The 20660-nt window shown below is 34.8% G+C and overlaps 1 protein-coding gene across 1 annotated transcript in view; it reads right to left on the bottom strand.

Moving 5' to 3' along the window:
• The window catches only part of DNAH9 (dynein axonemal heavy chain 9), a 3419770-nt gene that overhangs the window by 512247 nt on the left and 2886863 nt on the right, over positions 1-20660 (bottom strand). Inside the window, exon 49 of the mRNA XM_044069722.1 lies at positions 10115-10375. Within this exon, the coding sequence (XP_043925657.1) occupies positions 10115-10375 (261 nt within the window). The remainder of the gene's footprint in view (positions 1-10114; positions 10376-20660) is intronic.

Genomic DNA, 20660 nt, shown 5'->3' on the forward strand with positions numbered 1-20660 from the left:
AGCAAAACTGTGCAGCAGACACATTCAGTGGGAAGACCCTCACAACTGGAAACTAGATTGGGGATCTTCCAAGATTTGATCTGTGAGGAGTTACTCAGGTAGACTCCTTTGCCTCCTTTCTGAACAATCAACTGGCAAGATTCTATTCCAGGACTCCATGCTAGAAGACCTGAAAGACAGATGCCTTTTCTTTTTCCTTAGACAGAAATGTTCCTATATGCTTTTCCTCCCTTTCCACCAATACACAGGGTACTTCTGAAGATTGGGAAAGAATACCCCCCTCCCAAGATCATTGTGATGACTTCCTTCTGGCCCAGGCAACCGTGGTTCTCCCTTCATTTGGAAACAGCCAGGGGCATTTATCATAATTTTCCTTGCAGACTGGATCTACTTACACAAGAACAAGAGTATTTGACATACCCCAACATCAATCATCTTAAATTGTCTGCCTGAATAATAGTTTCTTTATTCCTTTTAAGCACGTTGGTTACTGAGAGCATGTAACAGACACTAATGAAGGCAAGAAAGCCTGCTACTAGAAAGTCGTATATTAGCAAATGGAAAAGATGTTCTAGTCAATGCCAGCAATATAACCAGTTCCCATTCAGTACTGTTCTCTGGTTTTACAAAATTTGTGTGCGTTACTATCATATGGCCTTTTTTATTCTTCCATCAAGATTAATTTTTCCGCCATTTCAGAATGTCTGCCAAAGGATCCTCCTCTTCCAATGCAATCTCATGTTAAAATGTTCTTGAAAGGGCTTTTGCATAAGAGGTCTTCAAGAAAACTGGTGGCCCTTCCTTGGGATCTTAATTTTTTGTTAGAGAAGCTAACACTTGCTCCATGTTACACCAGCTGATCTGGCTGAGTTGAGGATCTTAACATGGAAGACAGTTTTACTGATTACACTGATGTCTGCAAGAAGGGTATCTGAGTTGCAAGCACTTATATTGAGTCAACCCTATCTCATTTTCTATAGGGGCAGGGCTTCTTTGAGAATGAATCCTTTTATGCCTAAAGTGATATCTACATTTACTTTAAGCCTAAATATCCATCTCCCCATTTTCTTTGCTGAATCTAAAAATGAAGGAGAAAGGATACTCCATTCCTTGGACATCCACAGATAACTCTTGTACTATCTTGACAAACTAAATCTTTCACATCTTCAAATCACTTGTTCATTTCTTGTGAAGGTAAGAATCATTGTCTAAGGCTGTTAACTTTTGGAATACTCAACATAACAAAACTACACTGGGCAGAGTCATGCCCCACTCTACCAGGGTCATGTCTTCATCTATGGCTTTTTGGAAAGGTTGAATTCTAGACGTATTCTAGAAACTGCTACTTGGTCCTGTGATCATACTTTTACAAAGAACTATAAGCTTGACTCCGTCTCTTGGTCCAGATCAAGCTTTGCTAGGCCCAATCTCCAGGGACTCGTAAACTCTTCTCCTTCCAGCTCCTAAATGTAGTTAGCTGTAGTAATCTACTCATATAGCAAAGGCTACTGTAGCCGTGATCAATATGATGAACATAATACAATTGTGTAAGCTGAACTTACATTAACAGTAAATGTTCAAATGATCACTGCTGCGGTGGCTGCTCCCTCCTCCATCTTCCTTTTTTTTTGGTGTGTTTTTTTAGTGCCAGGGTGTGGACATTGACTTTTTGTGGTTCCTGACATTGTCTTTCAGGATGAAGTTTCACTGTTTCTGCTGGCCGGAAAGCTCTGAAGGGCTTTGCACTCAAACATGTCTTTTAGTCAGCTCAGCTTGTGCTGTCCGATAGGGTGCATGGAAGGTGCCCTGAAATTTGGGAAGCTGGCTGGCTGTTATATCCTGATATACAACCCATATAGCTAAGGCTACTGCATCAATGATCATTCAAACATCTACTGTTATGGTAAGATCAAGTTACACAACTGTACTTTTGTGTAGGTTGTCTCCAAGCACTCATGAGTCCTCCCATCACCCCAAAACATACTGGCTATTGGCTGCACTAAACTGTCTATATAGAATAGTATTTACCATCGCAGCCCACATCGTGGCAGAAAAGATCCATACACCAGCTGAGTGATCCAGTTAAACAAATGGTAAATAAACACAAGTACTAATGTTTTGTTATCCAGTAATTTTCAAGAAGCATGCTAAAACACATTTAGATGCCACTGAATTTATAAGTAATGTAAGATGTAGCACAGTTCTACAATTACAATGGTTTTGTTGGCATAATATGCAAGTTTATTGCAGGATGTCTGCATTTTCACAGTATGGGGATACAGGGAACTATGGATAACTTGGTAGCAAGCACTAAAATAATACTCCAGCAGAAATAGCAGAATGTCCTGTATCCCCAAGATAGACTGGCTGATTAGCATGGAGAAGTAATACTACAAAATACAAATAAGTATAAATAACTACAAATGATAGAAGAAAATATGTACTTGTTTACAAGAAGCTGTGATGTTAAAAGTTCGTTTTGTTTCATAATTTCTGTCATATTCTAATTCTACTTGCATTTTGTAGGAAAAGAAAACTAGAATTTAAGGGGTGGAGTCATTTATTTAAGGACAGCAAGCTAAAGAGCAGGTATTAGTTATACTATTTATAAAACTGCACACCCTGCAATGCAGACTTTGACAGTAAACCTTACTTTATTCTAAATCATATGCTTCTAATAGTATGTCTAATAGCTCATTTTTGATGTAGCCAATTTTAAATAATGGTGGAACACAGTTTCTTGGTCCTGGTATGTAAGTTTAGAAGGTCACAGAATCAGAAAACTGCTGCCATCAGCACTCTAACAGCTGGCCAGACTGGAAAGTTAAAAATATAAACTAATTTAAGTATCTGGTGTCTCTGTCACAACTTCAAAATAACTTGTCTACTGATGAAGGCTATACAAGCCTAGATATGTTAACTCAGGACAAACATGAGATTATGTTCCTACAATACACACATTTGTCTCTGAGAAAATATGACATAAAATAATTTTTCTTTCTTAAACTGGAAATATAGTTCAGAACTGCAGGCACAATTTCTGATAAGTCTCCCATCTCAGTTTACAGATTGTTTTGCAGAATGGTAAAGTATATATGAAATCAGGGAAACATGGCTTTATACCAACACCTGCCCAAACTGTTATATTTCTTAACATAGCTGAAACTAAACAAGTTTTTCAGTTCTTTCCAGTAAGGTATTAAAGTCATCCAGTCTATTGATCTTATGTAAAATCAGGCAGCAAGAGTTATCCATCTATGATCCACCTCATAGTGTAGCAGCACCATTCTTAGAAAGTAAGTGAAACAACCCTGTCATTCCAGCTAAATTCTTCTGTCTCATTCCTCCAGGATACATGACAGATATGTACAGCCATAGCACAAACTGCCGCTCTCCTTAATGAGCAATTATACATGAAAATATGTCTAATATGAACAGAATAAAAAAGTATGTAATCTTTCTGCTTACTATTATAAATGTCAAGTGAATTACATCAAAGTGTCAGTTACAGCTTACACTCTGACAGACAAGATCAGTTTATTTGTTATATGCCTTCATATATCTGAATAGTTACAAATAAGACATGTGAAACCATTTATCATTCTAGCTGATCTTTCAGAATGTACTTTGCATAATGCACATATGACAAGGAATGTAAACATGCTAATGCCCATACAGTTCCTGATCCATTCCATGGAAACAAGTGCTTACCTGCAGCAAAATACATTACAAGTTATCTCTGCATAACTTACTGGTTCAAGTGTGAGGGGTACCTGGAAATGTCCTAGAAATCCAGATGGATAGTAAAAATAAAGTAGCCACTGCAGAGTGTCCTTTATGAGATTCACTGACAAATGTGCTCACCTATCTGTTATAGCTCACTATGTGGACTCTTCTGCAGTCTTTGTAGCACTACAATAAATCTGAAAACTTCCCAGCACTGTCTCCATGCCATTGAAGACCATCAAAATGCCATGGTCTAATACACTGAAGGGGTGTCCTACTCGTGGCATGGAAGTATAATCTATGTGCCACTGATTATGTAGCATTGGCACTCATACACACAGAAGACACATTGCTAAAGGAAACATTACAAGCTCTGCCCTCCAGGTGGCATATGCCCTGTATGTGCACTGGTCAGTGGTTTGTTGCTCTGTTAGGTTTATGACAGTCAAATGCAAAGCAACATGTAGATCCCTTGCATAGTTTCTGATCTGTCACCACAGCACCTCTCTGACAAGATCAAAAGAAATGAGAGCTACTCCGACTTCTTATAATCATTAATAATACAGAGGTAAAGCCATAGTTAATGTAGGCTATTCAGACTAGAGTATATGATTTTCCATATTCTACACATCCAGTTAAAATGCTGGTAGTTGAATGGACTGTTAAATAAGTGACCAAATACTGCCTTAAGAAGAAAACAAGTACATCCTCAGCAATAGTGAGATACAGCTTTACGCCGGAGAATATGCTTGTCAAAACTCTAGCAAGTAAAAGTGAGGGCTACTTGGAATGTAATTCCTAAGTATAAATCTCAAAGAAATGAAAACAGTGATTTAAAACAGTAGATATGATAACAATTTTTGACAAAGCATGAATTCAACAGGTTCTTCAGAACAGTGTCAGAGATGACAAAAACAATTGAAATCAAATCAAGGTTTATGAATGAGTTAATTAGTTTATTGTCTAAGAAAAGTACATATTAATACTCTAAAATATATTTAAAGCAGAAATGCATGTTGTTGTGCTGCTGTTGTTGTTTAGTTGTATGGCTGTGTCTTATTCTTCATGACCTCAAATATAAGTCCTTCTAGTGAACAGCCTGTGTTTATTTCTTAGGTATTGTCTAATTTGATATTCTTGCAATCCACAGAATTTTCAAAAGTTTTCTCCCAACACTGCAGTTCAGAAACATCGATGCACAGTCTAACTCTCTCAGCCATATGTTATTACTGGGAAAATCGCAGCTTTGATCATATGGACCTTTGTTAACATTGAGGTGTCTTTGTTGTTTAAAATTTTATTCAGATATGCCATAGCTTTCTTTCCAAGAAGCAAATGTCCTTTAATTTCATGACTGCAATCACCATCTGCAAAGATCTGTAAGCACAGTAAAATACAATCTCTAAATTTCTCCTCCTCTTCTTCTGTTTGCAAATGGCTAGATGAGATGATTTTAGAATGTTTTTAATGTTGGACAGACTGTCTACTTTGTGCTTTCTACTTTCACCTTCGTTAACAGGCTTCTTTCAGTCTTGGTACCATAAGTACATCTGAAGTTGTTAATATTACAACAATTTTGATTCCAACATTTGATGCATCTAATGCAGCAACATAACATTTAAATAAGTATGATGGCATTAATCAGCTTTCGTGCAGTCTTTTCAAAACCCCTTGAACCAGTCAGTTATTCCATATTTGGTTCAAATCATTGCTTCTCTTCTGCATATGGATTCCTCTTGAGATATATAAGGAGATCTAGTATTCCCATTTCTCTAAGAACTTCCAACTATCTGTTATTATCCACACAGGCAAATGATTTAGGGTAGTCAATAATGCAGAACTATATATTTTCTGTATCTCTCCTGCTTTTTCTATTATCCAGTGACTGACGGCAATTTGAGCATTAGTCCTTCTGCCTGTTTTAAAACCAGTTTGTACATCTGGCAATTACTTGTACACACATATATATATATATATATATATATATATATAGTTGGAATCTAGCTTTCAGAATCTTGAGCATTACCTTGCTAGCATGTGTGACAAGTACAGCTGTCTGATAATGTGGGCACTCTTTACCATTACCTATTTTTGGGGCAGGAACATTAAGTGGCCTTTTATATTCCTATGGCCACATTTCTGTTTTCCATATTTACTGTCATATTCCAAAAAAACACTGAAACTGCATCATTTTGTAAGATTTAAAATACTTCAGCTATAATAACATCACTTCCTTCAGCATTTTTATTAGCTTGGCTTTTTAGGGCTCATGTAACTTCACTCTATGAGATGTATGGCTTTAAATCAGAGAACATACTATCAATAATGTTATGGATAATTTTATATAGCGTTCTGTAATTCTGCTCCTCTCTTCTTAATCTCTTCTGCTAGGTCCCTCCAGTCATTGTCTTTTATCCTGCTCACTTTCACCTGGAGGTTTCCTCACAATATAGCCAATATTCTTGAAAATGTATATTACCCTTCACTTCCCATCATCACCTTCCATTTATATGGACTGCTCATTTAAATGGGCATCATTATGTCTTCTTTCTATGTTCTGAAGCTCTGCACTTAGACTGACGTATTTATTTATTTCTACTACCTTTTACTCTCCTCATCATTTCCTTTGCCACCTCTAAAGCCTCCATTCACAGCCAGACATTCTGCCTTCCCCATTTGGAATATTTCTGTTACCACCTCCTGGAAAATTTTAGAAATTTCTGTCCCCATCTCTTCAATCACTTTATCCACCATGTCTAATCCCATAAATCTGCTCCTCACCTTCATTACATCTTCATTTAGAATACTGTTGAGATTGTATCTAGCATGTCTTGTGGATTTTCTTGTTGAATACTGTTGAGATTGTATCTAGCATGTCTTTTCTTGTTTTCTAGTACTAACTACAAGTAAAGAAAACATACTTAGATCAACCCTTCAAAGAACACTTTTTGGCAAAATCAGTCTTGGATGCTATAGTAAAGTGCATAAAAATGAAAATACCTTAAGGGACCATTACAACTACTCACCAGTGGGACATTCTTATATCTACCATATAATCAATTCCAGACAGGCAACTGGGCAAAAAGCAACAAGAAAAAATGCACATTATCTTAGAGGTGACCCAGATGCACTGTGCAGCTACTGCAAACTCCACTGTGGCATGGCAACATTGGGTTACACCAACTAGCAGCCTGGATGTAAAAGTATATAACACGTGAAGGTGTTAAAAGTTATCAGTTGGCATCATTAGGTAGAGAGCACTTCTAAAGTCCAGCAATGAAGAACCAGTCTGCATGCCACAGTGGGCACTTTGCCTCATGTTAAAAGTTGATTATATTGAGAGGCATTTCTTAGGTGATAAAAAAATCTTAGTATGACCAATGATGGCCAAATAATGAAGCCAAAGTTATCAGGACTCAAGATACCAAGAGTTCATAAATAGGATTCAGCCCACATGCCAGCAATGTTCTCAATAACGTTACCATAGAAATGGAAAGTCTGAGGCCAGTGCATTTTCAGAGCACCAGGATACACAGCTGTTTTTTGAGGACTGGGATCAACAAAGCTCTTTTAAAATAGAAGAAAAAATTTATTTTCAGTGGGTACTTGACTGTATGGAAAAAACTTGGAATGAGAGCATTTAATTAACATGGTAGTCGACTGGCCAGTCCAGGGCTTATCCCCCGAAACCAAGCTAGTGGGATTAGAACAGCCACATTGTGAAACTCATACCATGAACAGTCCAATTTTATTTAGACCGGATTAGCGCTGCAACCAATATATGTTCCTTTTTGCATTTCTGGTGTTTTAAGTTTAACTGACTCTTATTTTATTTTTATTTTTTCCCATTTATCATTTGCTGACTGGATTAGTCTCACTAGGTTAGGAGCCTCTTTTCAGGGGAGACCCAAGGTAGTATTTATACTACTACTACTAGTAGAAATGTGCCCAGGGCAGAGAACTTCCCCTACACATTACTGTAGAGCTGAAGAGTGAACATGTACATCCTGTTCCTAGTAAAGTGGCAACTGGGAGGACAGTGTGCGAAATGGAGATGATGGTGGAAGGAGAGGTGAATTCCAGTAATCCTGGTAAAGTTCATGCTGAATTGGAAGATACAGAAGCTGTTTTTAGCTTAATTTGTTTGCAGAGGTGTACAGAGAGGAGTTGTAAATGATGACTGTATTGTTACAACGCTCCAGTCAGGAGGGTTGTTGGATGATTTATTAAGAGAAATGATTGTGCAGAAACTGAGGTGGAAAATGGAGGAGATGTTTTGGGGGGGGTTATAATAGAGAAAATTCAAAAAGAAGAGTCTGAGTCCATCCTAAATGGAAATACAGGACAGGGAAAGAAAATGTATCAGATACTGTGATAGGAGGGTCTGTGGTGATAAGAGAAAAGGAAAGAAATAAGCAAACAATAATGTGAAAAGGAAGTATGTGGTGAGAATTCAAGATTGACAGGTATGAAAGATCGACAAACCCCAGGTGGGGAAATATTCCCTTTCCCCAATCTTGGAGTTAGTATATATAATTAGCAGGGGATGTAGGGGGCTCAGTCCCCTACATGGGGGATGTTGTTTGTGTCTTTTTTCAAACAACATTTGAATGCACCAATAAGCAACTTTGGAGCATGTGTACTAAGAAGTCAATGTTTCTGTTTTCAATGTAGAATGGTTTACCTTCAGTTTGTTGACATTTGTGTTAGTCAAGTGTTAGGTAAATATACGGGTCCCCTTCGAATGGTCGACATTTCACAATGTCGACATTCATATGGCCGAGACCATATGATCAACATTTGAAATGTTGACAATGGCGAACCGGCATCTCCCTACAGTGCGGAATGGATAGATTCCCACATCCGCACTGTAGTGCGATCTTGGAGTTGTTATATTTAAGTTCCAGGGGGTGTGGGGGGTGGAGCCCCCTGCAGGGGGTGCAGGGGGGCAAAGGCCCCCTGCTAGCACCATTAAGGTAAGTTTGTTTTTATTTTTTATGTTCTACTTGTATGAAATACATTTCAAATGTTGATCATATGGTCTCGGCGATATCAAGTTCAACATTGTGAAATGTCAACCATATCAAGCAGACCCAAATATACATGACAGACATCACACAAAAATAACAAATGCAAAATATAGTCTCACAAGGAAAAAACAAACTCATCCATTTCTCTTTTTATTAGATGCTGAGTTTTTTCATCCTCACTAAAGGACCTCTTCCGAGCTTGTTATTTATACTGTACACTTAATGCAAATTTACAGTGTGTATCATGGTAAAAAAATTATGTACTCTTTCACAAATGTCTAACACTTAACCTGAAACAGTAAGTCACTGACATGCACACACTTAGATATCTACCAGCCATACTCAGTTCAAAACTCTAGCAGTTATAGCAGAAGATTAATGGTATAAGTTACTAAGAAGCTGTGTTTTGTTACCGATGATTGGATTTCCCCCTGCCTTCATTTGTCCACTATGTAACTCTTAGAAAGTCACTTAACCTGACAGTGCTCTAAGGCATTTGGGAAATTGGGCTAAGCTACTTAGCATTCTCCTGGTGCGCATACCTATGAACTTATAATTTAAATAAATGCTGTAGTTTAACAATTCTCCTTTCATAAATGTATACATTAATGTTGACTTTCTTGTGAACCAAGGTATTCATAAGCCAGAAAAGTCTGAGTTCCCTCTCCTTTTGTTTAAGAAATGTTACTGGTTGAGATTTGTCTTTCTTGACATGATTCAGAGGTGCTTTAGCTAGTAGTTTAGAAGGAAGAGCAGAAACAACTCCATTCTTCCTGCACCTACCTTGAGTATCTGAGTTTAGACGTGCTTGTGTAGATTACTCACCTATACATAACAGAATGGCTACACTGGAGCATTTGCAAGCATACACATTAATCACTATTAATAATATATATTGTCTGCATGTCAATATTACCAGTTATATCCCACAGTTTTTGCTAGCAGACTCATAAATACTATAATCAAATCAGTGCGGTTATATAAAACAGAATTGTGTGTGTTTAAAATGGCATATCAGCATGCTTCATTGCTTACTACATAGCTTGTGCACTGTGAAAATTCACATAGATAAGTAATAAAAAGTCACTAATTACATAACTTTACGATCTGCTTCCCGCAAAATCATCTGCTAAACTGTGCTTTAATAACTCTGCTAACATAACATACAATGTATTCATTGTGGACTCTTAAAAGTTAAAAATAAATAAATGAATAAAAATAAAATCCTGCCTAATTATTTATAAAATCAAACAACTTTTTCTTAAACTGTAGGACCAGACACTATGCGTTACTTTATTAAAGAGCATGAGATGACCTAATATAAAGGCACATGACATCAGAATGACATTAGAATGTACCTTGTTGAGCGTGTTGAGGGCTTCCTGTGCTGCCACCAGTGCGGGTTCAGCCTTTGACAAATCTTCTTCACAGTCTCGCTGCTTTTGTCCAACCTCTTTGGCAATTACAGCAACCTTCTTTTCTTCATCATCTGCTATAGCTTTCTCTTTGCTTACTTTCTCAGTTTCAACTCCAACCACCTGTATCAATTTGTCTGCATCTTCATTTTTCTGTTTCAGTTCAACTTCTTGGGCTGCCAGTTTGGCTTTTAGGTCATCCACCTATGAAGAACACAAATACAATGCATAACAGGAACCAGATACAGGACAGTACACAGTAATATGTGAACTGTTTCAATACAACAGGCTGCAAATTTTGAAAGTTATCTCATCAGCTCAGTAAATTACTTAAAAAAATGCTGACAGTTTTAACCCTTTTATCCATATGAGGTTATAAAGTTGATTCAAATGTGTTAAATCACAAGAAAAATGAACCCATATGAGTTGTTTGGTATTCCATAAAAAACTGAGATGAACAACAAATCCTTCTCATATGTTGAATACTGATTATTACAGGTTCTATGTATTACCATCTCTAAGGCTGCATGACTTGCAAAAAAAGGAAAATGTAAAGTTGAGTATAACTATTCAAATAATAGCTCATGATAACAACATGGTGGCTCATAATCCTGAACTTAAACTGCACCCCAGATCTTACCATAACAATTACTGAAACCTAATCATTACTGCTGTCCGTAAACCAAACCCTATTCTAAAGCATAATGTCAAGGACTTACATAAATACTGCAATACCTACACTTAACAAAACAGCATTCCCATCACCAAAATCAAATCTGAATGAAAAATTAGTTTCATAAATATTATTATCTCTTTAGCTAATGCTCTCTGATTATTTTAACATAATTTAATTTATATTAATGTAGAAAATCCTTTATGTTGTGTTGCTCAAATAAGAATGAATTATTTTTAACAAGCAAATACTCTATTATTTTTAACATAATTTGCTTTCATAATTGTAATGTGAATTTTTTTATGTTACTTTGGAGATTTTCTCCCCGGGCCTCTGCTGAAAATGAAAATATATCTAGTTGGACTAGCCCGGTTAACAAATGTAAAATAAAATAAAAATAAATAAAAGACTACCACTGAACCAATAGCCTGATCTAGGAAAACTTCCTACTAATAGTACACTAATTAAAATACTTCATTCTTGTCCAGTCTTAGGGCACATGTTAACACCAAGGGGTCAGCTGTCAAACATCTCTCAGTGATAATGGTACTGCTAATACCTTCCCATTCTTAAGTCTAATCTGCAGAACGAGCTTCCTTTGTTATCTGATAAGATCTCACACACTGTTTGTTAAACAGATAAGAAACCTGTTGATAATTGCAGCAAAATACCCTTGCTTTATTAAAAAGTACTGTTTGGCATGGATATTTATCACTTCTTTCAAAAAATTTCAATTAAGTATTGTGTGAAACATTCTAGACTCAGAGCTTATTTATTTATTTACAGTTTGGTAACTGAGTAAGTGGGCTGGTCAACAGGCCCTTTTCATCCATGCCCTGGGTGCAAATCATCAATGCAAGCATTCTCATTCAATATCTATAAATGATATTTAAGCCTAATCAGTGTGAGCAACACTCATGAGGTCATAAGTTATTTACTCTGTTCAGACTGAATTGGCCATCGAGGAACACTGACTCCCTAATGTCTGGGGTAAATACTTTGATGCTCATGCATATGTCCATACATTTTTTTTTAATTTTCATATTTACTGAACCTGAGACTATTTGGGGTAATTTATTCCACATAATTGCATTTTTTGACTAAAGCAATTATATTGTATGTTTATTTTTGATATCTTTATGGGAAAATGCATGTTATTATATTTCAAAGTAACACTATTATGTATTTCCATATTTAATATAATCTGCAATACTGAATTCTGAAATAGTCTGTAAGCCATGATTAGTTTTCCTCTGATACACCAATAGTACAATGCATACCAATTAAGATATTACATCTATCCTAATAAGTCCTTAAGTGATGTTATTCTCTCAGTGAGTCTTCTTTGGACCTTTCTCAACATTGCAACTGTCCTATTGTATTTGTACAAAAATATTATTGTAATATATTTCTGGTCAAATATATGATGTGTATAGTAATGTTAAACATTGTTCATTTCTGGTAGAGAGATGTTTAACATAAATCTCATCTGATTCATTTCTTTAGTACTAACCATTTTTAGATGTATACTGAAAGACAGAGTAAATATTATCATAATTTCCACATTTTTATCATGAAAGACCCCTTTTAATTGCTGTGATAATAGGGACGCATTTTTCCTTATAATATTATTTATGAAATACATAATACTGTTTTTGCCCAAACTTAATTTAATTCCAATATTTTGTACCCATACCCCTATCTGCCTCATATAATTCTTCAAATTACTGATAATAGTCTCTTTCTGAATTAAACATACAAGTTTTGCAATCATCTGCATACTTTGATCCAGAAGTTTTTATTACTTAGTAAAGTTGCAAATACTATATTAAAATTTATTGGTCCAAATACTAAACCTTGCAGCTCTCCTTCTTTAACTGACATGTATTCTGACTCAGTTTCTTTGATGATGATACTTTGACTGATCATATAGAATTTTATCAAGTTGGTCAAAGTTGATCTTTCTTCCACAAATCTTGTTGTTTCTATGTCAGTGATACTTATATCTGTATTTTATTTTCAATGGCAAATGCTACTGATAGTTCTCATAGCATTTGACAGTAATGTAAGTGAGACTTGATAGGGCTATAGTTTTATTTTCTGTCTTGTTTATTTTCATTTTTATATATTGGGATCACCTGAAATAATTATCATGATAATATCACAATAATATTAAGAAAGGGTTTAGTAAAGATTGTTGTAAAACTGGAATTATAATATTCTTTATCCTTCATAAGAAAACTGCTAGAATTCCGTCTGAATCAGAAGATCCCTTTTTATTCACATTATCAGAGGTTTTTTGAATCATCTCCTGATTAATAATCAGACGGTCTTTTTGTAATGACATTCTTAGGTATGGATTTTTTTAGAATGTATGACCTCCATATCAGTACTCTTAAATATTTATTAAACTCATTTGCTATAGTTTTAAGTTCATTCATTAATATTTTGTTGTTCCCACCCTTACATGAAGTGTGGGATTAATCATATTTATATACTTATAAAAAAATGTATTCTTGTTAGTAGAGTCAGCTGCTAATATACATTCAATATTTGTATTTTCAATTTGGACCTTTAGATTTAATGCTCTTATAATCATGTTTAAAATCCTTGTGTTTACTGTAGTTCGAAATTTCTTGTTAGATACAATGTATATTCTTCATTTTCTTATATGGCTCTCTAATTTCAGAATTCCACCATAATGCTATAATTGAATTCTTTATTTTGTAATTAGCAGTTGAATTTACATATTTGCTTAATAATTTTTGAAGTATACCATAAACAAAATCAATTTAACTGACTTATATTTAGAATTCCAATTGATATCATTAATAGATCATATCAGTTTATTATAATCAATAACTCCAAAAGTATATAGATTTTGCTCTAGTAAATGAGAATTTTAGTTTGTATGTTAATACATTGTGATCTTGTGTGTCCAGTATAGTTCCAGTTGTTAAATCACTTATAAAGTCAAGTCTATCTTAAGAAATTATATCTAAGATGATAATCCCTATAGTATTATTTTCTACCAACTGTCTCACACAATAGTGGAATAATGTTCATAAATTTTCTTTCATAGTATGCTTTATCAAGAGATGCTAGCCATGAAATTCCAGGATAACTAAAATCTCCCGTAAGAATAACATTATTTCATATTCAAGTTTTTCTTTAGTATGGATATGTATTCTTAATGCTTTCTTGAATCAATAGTTAGAGTATGACAACTTACTGCAACATTTAGTAATGTATTCTTATTCATATCTGAAATCCTTCTAATTCATCTAAGCTTTTTATTAGCATAGATGGAATTTAATTATGGATTGATAGGGTCACACCACCTCCCTTAGTATTCTCTCTCGATATCCATGTTTAGTAAAATTGTTTAAGTGCACCCCTTCTCTGCTTCATCATTCAACAACTGCAGCTATATTGTAATTTTCTTCATTTATTATTCCAGTTAACTCACTGAATTTATTTCACAGACTCTGAACATTTTGCAAAAATAACATTTCAAAGCTGGATTATCTCTTCTATTTCTTGTATATGTTGATCCTTCACCTTAGTTATGTCTAAAAAAAATCCTTATGCCATTTAAAATTTTACCAGCTCTGTCTTTTGTATATAGCCTAAGATCACATTTAGAATATTCCCATCATTTAACAGGTTTAATAATATATACCAAGTACAATTAGTTAAAAACATGAAATATCTGCTTATATATTGAAATAATCTAACCAATTTAGAAATTGTATAATGTCATAAAGAACAGTATTTGCCTGATATTCTTCCAATTTTTCAGTTATTTCATTAACTGAATTCTTCATGTGATTCAAAGAGTGCAAATTTTAAATTGTTTGTTCCAACAAGAATTGCAATTAAATTGTACTTTGGCTTTAATGTAAGTAATTTTCAGATCATTTTCTGGAAATCAACCAATGTGAGACTTTGTAGTACTGAAACTGTAATGTCATTTTCTGTTTATACTAGTTAATTTTTGGATTTGTCAAGTATAGATTCATCTAGGATTTAGATTTCATTTCAAATATCTTCACTCATTAGTCTACTACCTTTGCCTCCTAATGCTTGCGTTTTAATTTTTTTCATAATATTTTGTTTTCCACTGGCATCAATCATAACTATTTTTATTTCTAATTTACTTTATTAAATTCAACTTGTTCTTTGCTGTCTTGGGGGATGTTGAAATTCCAAGAACTAAAAGGATATTTTCTCCTTTTTCACCTACTTCTTCAGTAATGCAGTTATTCCCCTCCAAAATGGTTGTATCTGGTAACAACATTTCTGTCCGACTCTTACTAAACTTTGTTTTGGTATGATATTTTTATGATATAAATTCCTGTACTGGTTTAATTAATTTATTTATTTTTACATTTTTCATTTGTGTGTGTTTTTTTCTTTACTACTACTTATACTTTTAGTTTTTCTTCATCAGAAACTGCAGCATTTAAATTTATTTTTTGTTGAGGCAACTCACTCTTCTGTGTCTGTTTATTTAACTTTTTCCTTAGTTCTTTAGATATATCAGGGAATTCAAATGTGTACAAGATTAATAACTCAATGTAATATCGATAGTATACCCCTTGTAGTGGAACACTTATTTACTGTACTCTAGTTATACGTTACTTAAAATAAATGTTATATATCAAATCCAAAAGTACTGGTCATACAGCAGAACAACAAGCCAGTAGATAATAACAGTGCAGTCAGATAGCAAAAAGTAACTGCTTTCTTACAAGTTTTACTGTAGCTGGAATTTTAATATAATCCACAATTAAAATTAAAAAAGATACCTGCTGACCAGTAGTTGATGCAACATCTTTGCATCTTTAATGTGCCCACTCAGCTTGCGTGAATTAATATTCCATACTTCCTTTTGACTGGTCTACAGACCTTTCAATAACATACTGTTTGGAAAGCAAATCAAGGCTTATTTAAAAATATCTGGGATTCCACAAAATAAAAATAAAAGCCACTTACCACAGTCTTTCCTGAAAAGGACAGAAGGGAGGTAAGAAAATAAACACAGTTTCCCAAAGCTGAAATAGATTTTTTTTTAGTGTTGGCTTGTAGCAGGCATGAATTATTGCTCCATACTTCTACAGACCTTTCATTCATACACTATTTAGAATCAAAACAAGGGTTTCCTCACTGTCTTAAAAAGATATGGAATTCCAACTAAATTAAAAAAAAACACTTGCCACCGTTATGCCCTGAAAAGGACAGGCGGGAGGTAACAAAATAAACACACTGTCCTAATGCAGTTAAAACATGCTTTTAGTGTCCATTCATCAATGGCATGAATTAGTACTCCATGTTTCCTTGTCATGAAGTCAGTGTACATGTTTCTTATTCTTATTCCAACTTAAAGGATGGATGAGTTTTAACTTTATATAGTCATAAAACAAGCAAATGTAATTCAACATCTGTAAATGGTATTTAGACTAGAGTTTTATAGCAAGTATATACAATTTATATGCTCAAACAGCATGAGCAACACTCACTGAATTGATCTTAGCATGAGGGAAGGGTGATTCGAGGATACATGTGGTCTAGTGTTTCTTGAATAAAAGGCTATCAGCCTCTGAATGGAATGCCATATCATAAAAATGGAAATCAACAAGATTAAATTATACAAAAATCAATATTTCTTGAGGTGGCTTCCCACAAATGTTATAAACTCAACACCAGGTCAAAAACTCAACCACCTATAAGAAATGACTTCTGGCTTGTGAGAAGCTGTGTAATGTTAAGGTAAATCTTAATATACTCATCTTACAATAACATGAGTGATTCTACTTTGAAATGAATTGTGGTTTGGTAGAAGTCTGACCAAACACAGTTTTAAAGGGTGGACACTGTAACAGGAGTCTGTCATTATGCCTAAGATGCAGAATCCTGGAGCCGATTAGGAGTGTGAGGGTTGAACATTTTTGTTGCAACATTAGTACCTCACCAACACACTCCGCACCTTCTGAAAGTTGTACTACTTTGTGTTTCCCTGCCAGCAGTAATTCTTACTCCCTTGTGGTCTAGTACACTTTTTTCTGATTTGTAAAGATGGCTGGAACTGACCTATTAACTTCTCTCTATGCATTCATTTTATTCTGAAGAAAAGTAGAAACAGAATTAGTATCACATGTGCTTAAAATAAATAAATAACTAATATTAAGAAAAAAACCTCTAAAATTCTCAAAAGTGTACAACTTATATATCTGGAAACTTTATAGCTCTCATTTCACGCTAAAATGTGCATTTCTGTATAACTAAAGAATAAATGAGTTATAGGCATAGCCAGTTCCATTTTTCATGTTATATTAACAAGTTGTTGTTGTTCATTTAACAGGAGTACTGTATTATAGAACTGTAATACAGTAAGGCAGGTGGGAATGATAGACAGCTATATTTTGCAATAAGCACAAATGAAAAACTATGGTTGTGTTTCTGTGTGAAATACTTATGAAACCTACTCTGTTTTTTGAAATGCTTTTGTTCACATCAAGCACAGTTGTAAATTCAAGCTGCTTTGTACCTCTCAGCTGAAGATTTTAGATTTCCCCTGTTTAACATGTTGACAAGGGGCTTTAACTATCAGTAACCTGGTAGGTGAGAATGCTACAGATGTGAGACAGACAAACACGCATGGACCGATTCCACTGCTATTTCTGTATTTCAAAACTTAACATTGCTGCAGAGAACAAACTTTGCTCAACAAAATTTATCATTGCACACATTAATTTGTACTGTTTCTTGGATTTAGTGCTAAAGTACATCTGCACTTTTACAATCCACATGCAAAACCAAAAAAAGCATATGGAATGGGGTCTACTAGATGTTCTCATATGCTAATAGCTTGTGACACACCTACTGACTGCCACTTGTTCAAAAAGGCTAGTGCTATAAATCTCACTACCCTAATTTCTGTTATGGTCTTCTCAGCACCTGACCCTATAATACTGTAGAGCCCTACAAGAGCCTTAACCTTAATTCTAAAACTCTCACCTAGTTACTAACCCGAGTTCTTACTCCCACCCCTCCCTAAACCTAAAACTTCACTCCCCTAACCCTAAATTCTCTGATCACTCCATAAAGTCAAAGCTCCATTCCCCTCACTAAACTGAAAACTCCATTCCCCTTTCCTAAATGTAAATTTCCCAATCATTCCTTAACCCTAAAACTCCCATTTTGCTCCCTAGCCATCCCCTCTTGTAAACCTAAAACTCAACTTCTGCTCCCTAAACCCAAAATACCCCTTCCACTCCCTAACCTTAAAACTTTACTCTCACTCCCTAAACCTAAACATCACTGCCCTAATTTACACTCCCACCCTTCCCACTTCCTCTCCATGTCTGATGCACTTACCTTGCTCCAACTCAAATAGCATATTCAGGTAAGATGTGGCAGCTGCATGAGCTGCAGTTTGCTCAAGTCTCTGACTTCAAGACAGTGGTCTTTGAGCATTTGGAACTCAAGCACTTCAAGTAGAACTCATGCAAAATATGTATGCAGCCCAAGTAAAGAATGTCTGAGGCAATTGGCAAGTAGCAATTAAAACAGTAATATTTTAGTAAACTAAAACTATTATGTTCCACTGGGACTAGGATTTATACCTCAGTAGCAACACAACCTAATGTGCTTAGATAAGGTCAGCTGGTGCCACTGCGTAATAATTTGAATTATAGTCATGTGTGCTCTCCATGGTGCTGAACTGGGTTCACATTGTGTACTGCATAAGACAGCCTCTGTGGATTTGTGTAGTATGCAAGGAGATGGGTGGCAGGCAATACATTTTTAATATATGTGCAAGTTCTACAGTCATGCACCAACACATGTTTTTAAACTTATAAGTTTTCATTACATCTTGTGTACATTAAACATATACAGCATTTCAAAAGTTATAACTTAAACAGAATATGAAGCTAAATATTTGCACTTCTACTTAAAAAAGTCACCACTATTATAAGTTATTCCACTGCTGTTTTCTTTATTATATATTATTTAAGGCTCCCTTTCAGATGTCCAAATGGTAGTCATTGTTTAATTAGTCAAACTGGTAGCTAATATGCAAATATTAAAGTCTGTAAACTATTTATATGTATGAGTTCTAGTATATGTTCACTTAGAGTTTCATTTTTGAAATTTAAAGTATAACAGAATAAAGATCTGATATTTACTGCTATTTGCAGCAGCCTGTTTGTCTTCATATTAGCTAACTAATTTGAAATGTGGGCATTTGAACTTGATAGTCATTTACAAACTTTACAGATTTTGTTATTTATCTGCAACAGGCAATTCTAGGTTTAAGTAATGGTACACACTTCAAAACCTAAATAAACATACTGATTACTTAGCAAATAATAAAGAATATGCATTACTTTAATGGTGATTATCTACTGCCCTCAGGATACTATCATCAGCAGCAAGATTTAATTTCAAATTAGCTCTGAATAAAAAAAAAAAGATTCAGCATGAACTAGTATGATAACATTGTTAAGAAAGCAGGAAAATTTTATTTCAAAGATCTGTAACATTTATTCAGATTAATGGAATTTAGTACACCATACATTGCTCTAATCTAAGGGCAAATGAAAATTTTGAATCATAAGGTAAACAGCTAGTAGGGTAATACCTCCCCTAACCAGGGAAAGACAAACTAACCTCCAGTTCCAATTACTTACAGCAATATCTACTGTATTACCCTATGTTTGCTTGATAACACTGCTTAAGTGATACTGGCAGTTTAAATTTATTTTATCCTGCAAACTGCGCAATCTATCTCAGTGGAATATGGCAGCAAATACTAGACTATACTTATTGCTGATTGCTATCACAGCACACAGTAAGCGAGCCATACCCAGCTAAGGTGGGACCCTGTGCAGTTCCCATGACTGGTGACCCCTCAACCCTATGTTGGAGAGCAGAAAATAAAAAACAAACAAATAAGTAAATACTTTGAAGACTGTGTTGTGATGTAGCAAGTTTTTTGATGCAAATTTAACAACTACCCTCCTAAAAATTGCTAGCACACACTCTGACACTAGTGGAAATGTAGCATCTGCATACGAGATCTTACCATGTACCCTTTACTATGAATCATATAGAGCTTTAGTGCACCTTTATCATTCCACCTCTGTGGTGTACATTTTTTATGATAACATGCCCTTTGTCAGATACATTGCAATTCTCCTTACATGTAGTATTACAGCTGTTGTTCTATCAATTTTCATCAATGCCCTATACCAATCATTTTAAAAAGGTACCAGTGTCCACACCAACTGTGATACAAAAGTAAAGCTCCATTCTGAAATTACAGTAATTGTAATGTGAATCATTAAGTCAAAATAAACAATCATCAGAATCCAACTTATTTAAGGTACAACATTTGTTACTGTTGGAAAGCCCAGCTGTTATAGGTGAACCAACAGAAACAACAGATAAATGAATATTATTGTGCAAAACAAATCATTTGTTACATATTACAGTACAAGACCTCAGAAATGGGATACTAGCTTAAGCAAACCTCTAGCTAATGTCTGGGATTGGGTCTTTTGGGAATATAAAGTTCCTAACAAGCAATGTTCTAGAAACATGAAGTTGAAGCCTGTAAGTTAAAAAGAGCTATAGTGTACCTGTACACCCAACCCACCCAACCAAACTTTTGTCTCATGTGGTTAGGACTGTGTCCCAGCCTACAGAATGATGGCCTTATAACACTGATGTGTCTATATTATTAAATTAAAATATGCTCCTGACCCTTCTTTTTCCCTTGTAATACACAATGATTACAGTGAATTAATT

The sequence above is a fragment of the Protopterus annectens genome, chromosome 4.part0 (genome assembly GCF_019279795.1).
Source record: "Protopterus annectens isolate FY-2018-M chromosome 4.part0, PAN1.0, whole genome shotgun sequence".
NCBI classification, from domain to species: Eukaryota; Metazoa; Chordata; order Ceratodontiformes; family Protopteridae; genus Protopterus; species Protopterus annectens.